At 66.9% G+C, this 236-nt stretch overlaps 1 protein-coding gene across 1 annotated transcript in view; it reads right to left on the bottom strand.

Annotated features, from left to right (window-relative positions):
* The window catches only part of RPUSD2 (RNA pseudouridylate synthase domain containing 2), a gene marked incomplete at its 5' end in the record, with an annotated part of 2,688 nt that extends 2,457 nt beyond the window's left edge, over window positions 1-231 (bottom strand). The window contains one exon of the mRNA XM_009078181.1: window positions 6-231. Coding sequence (XP_009076429.1) covers window positions 6-231 — 226 coding nt within the window. The remainder of the gene's footprint in view (window positions 1-5) is intronic.
* Between the last annotated feature and the right edge of the window lie 5 nt (window positions 232-236).

The following is a 236-nucleotide window of genomic DNA, read 5'->3' as shown; positions in this document are numbered from 1 at the left end:
GAGGCGCAGACGGCCGGCGCGGGCGGCAGCGCGGTAGTACGAGAGAGGCTGCGCGCGGAACTCACTGCTGAACACCTGCAGGAGGCTGCGGCCCACCCAGCGCCCCTTGCAGTAGGTGCGGAAGTCAAAATAGTAAGGGCGCACCTTGCGCAGACCTCCCTCGAAGTAGTAGGACGTCTCGGCGAAATGCTCAGCGCCGAAGCTCACGCCGGTGCTCAGTTTGCGCGGCGGCGGCA

Source organism: Acanthisitta chloris, unplaced genomic scaffold, assembly GCF_000695815.1.
Source record: "Acanthisitta chloris isolate BGI_N310 unplaced genomic scaffold, ASM69581v1 scaffold41727, whole genome shotgun sequence".
Taxonomy (NCBI): Eukaryota; Metazoa; Chordata; class Aves; order Passeriformes; family Acanthisittidae; genus Acanthisitta; species Acanthisitta chloris.
Note: the sequence above shows the minus strand (reverse complement) of the source record. Positions and strands in the feature narration are given on the sequence as shown.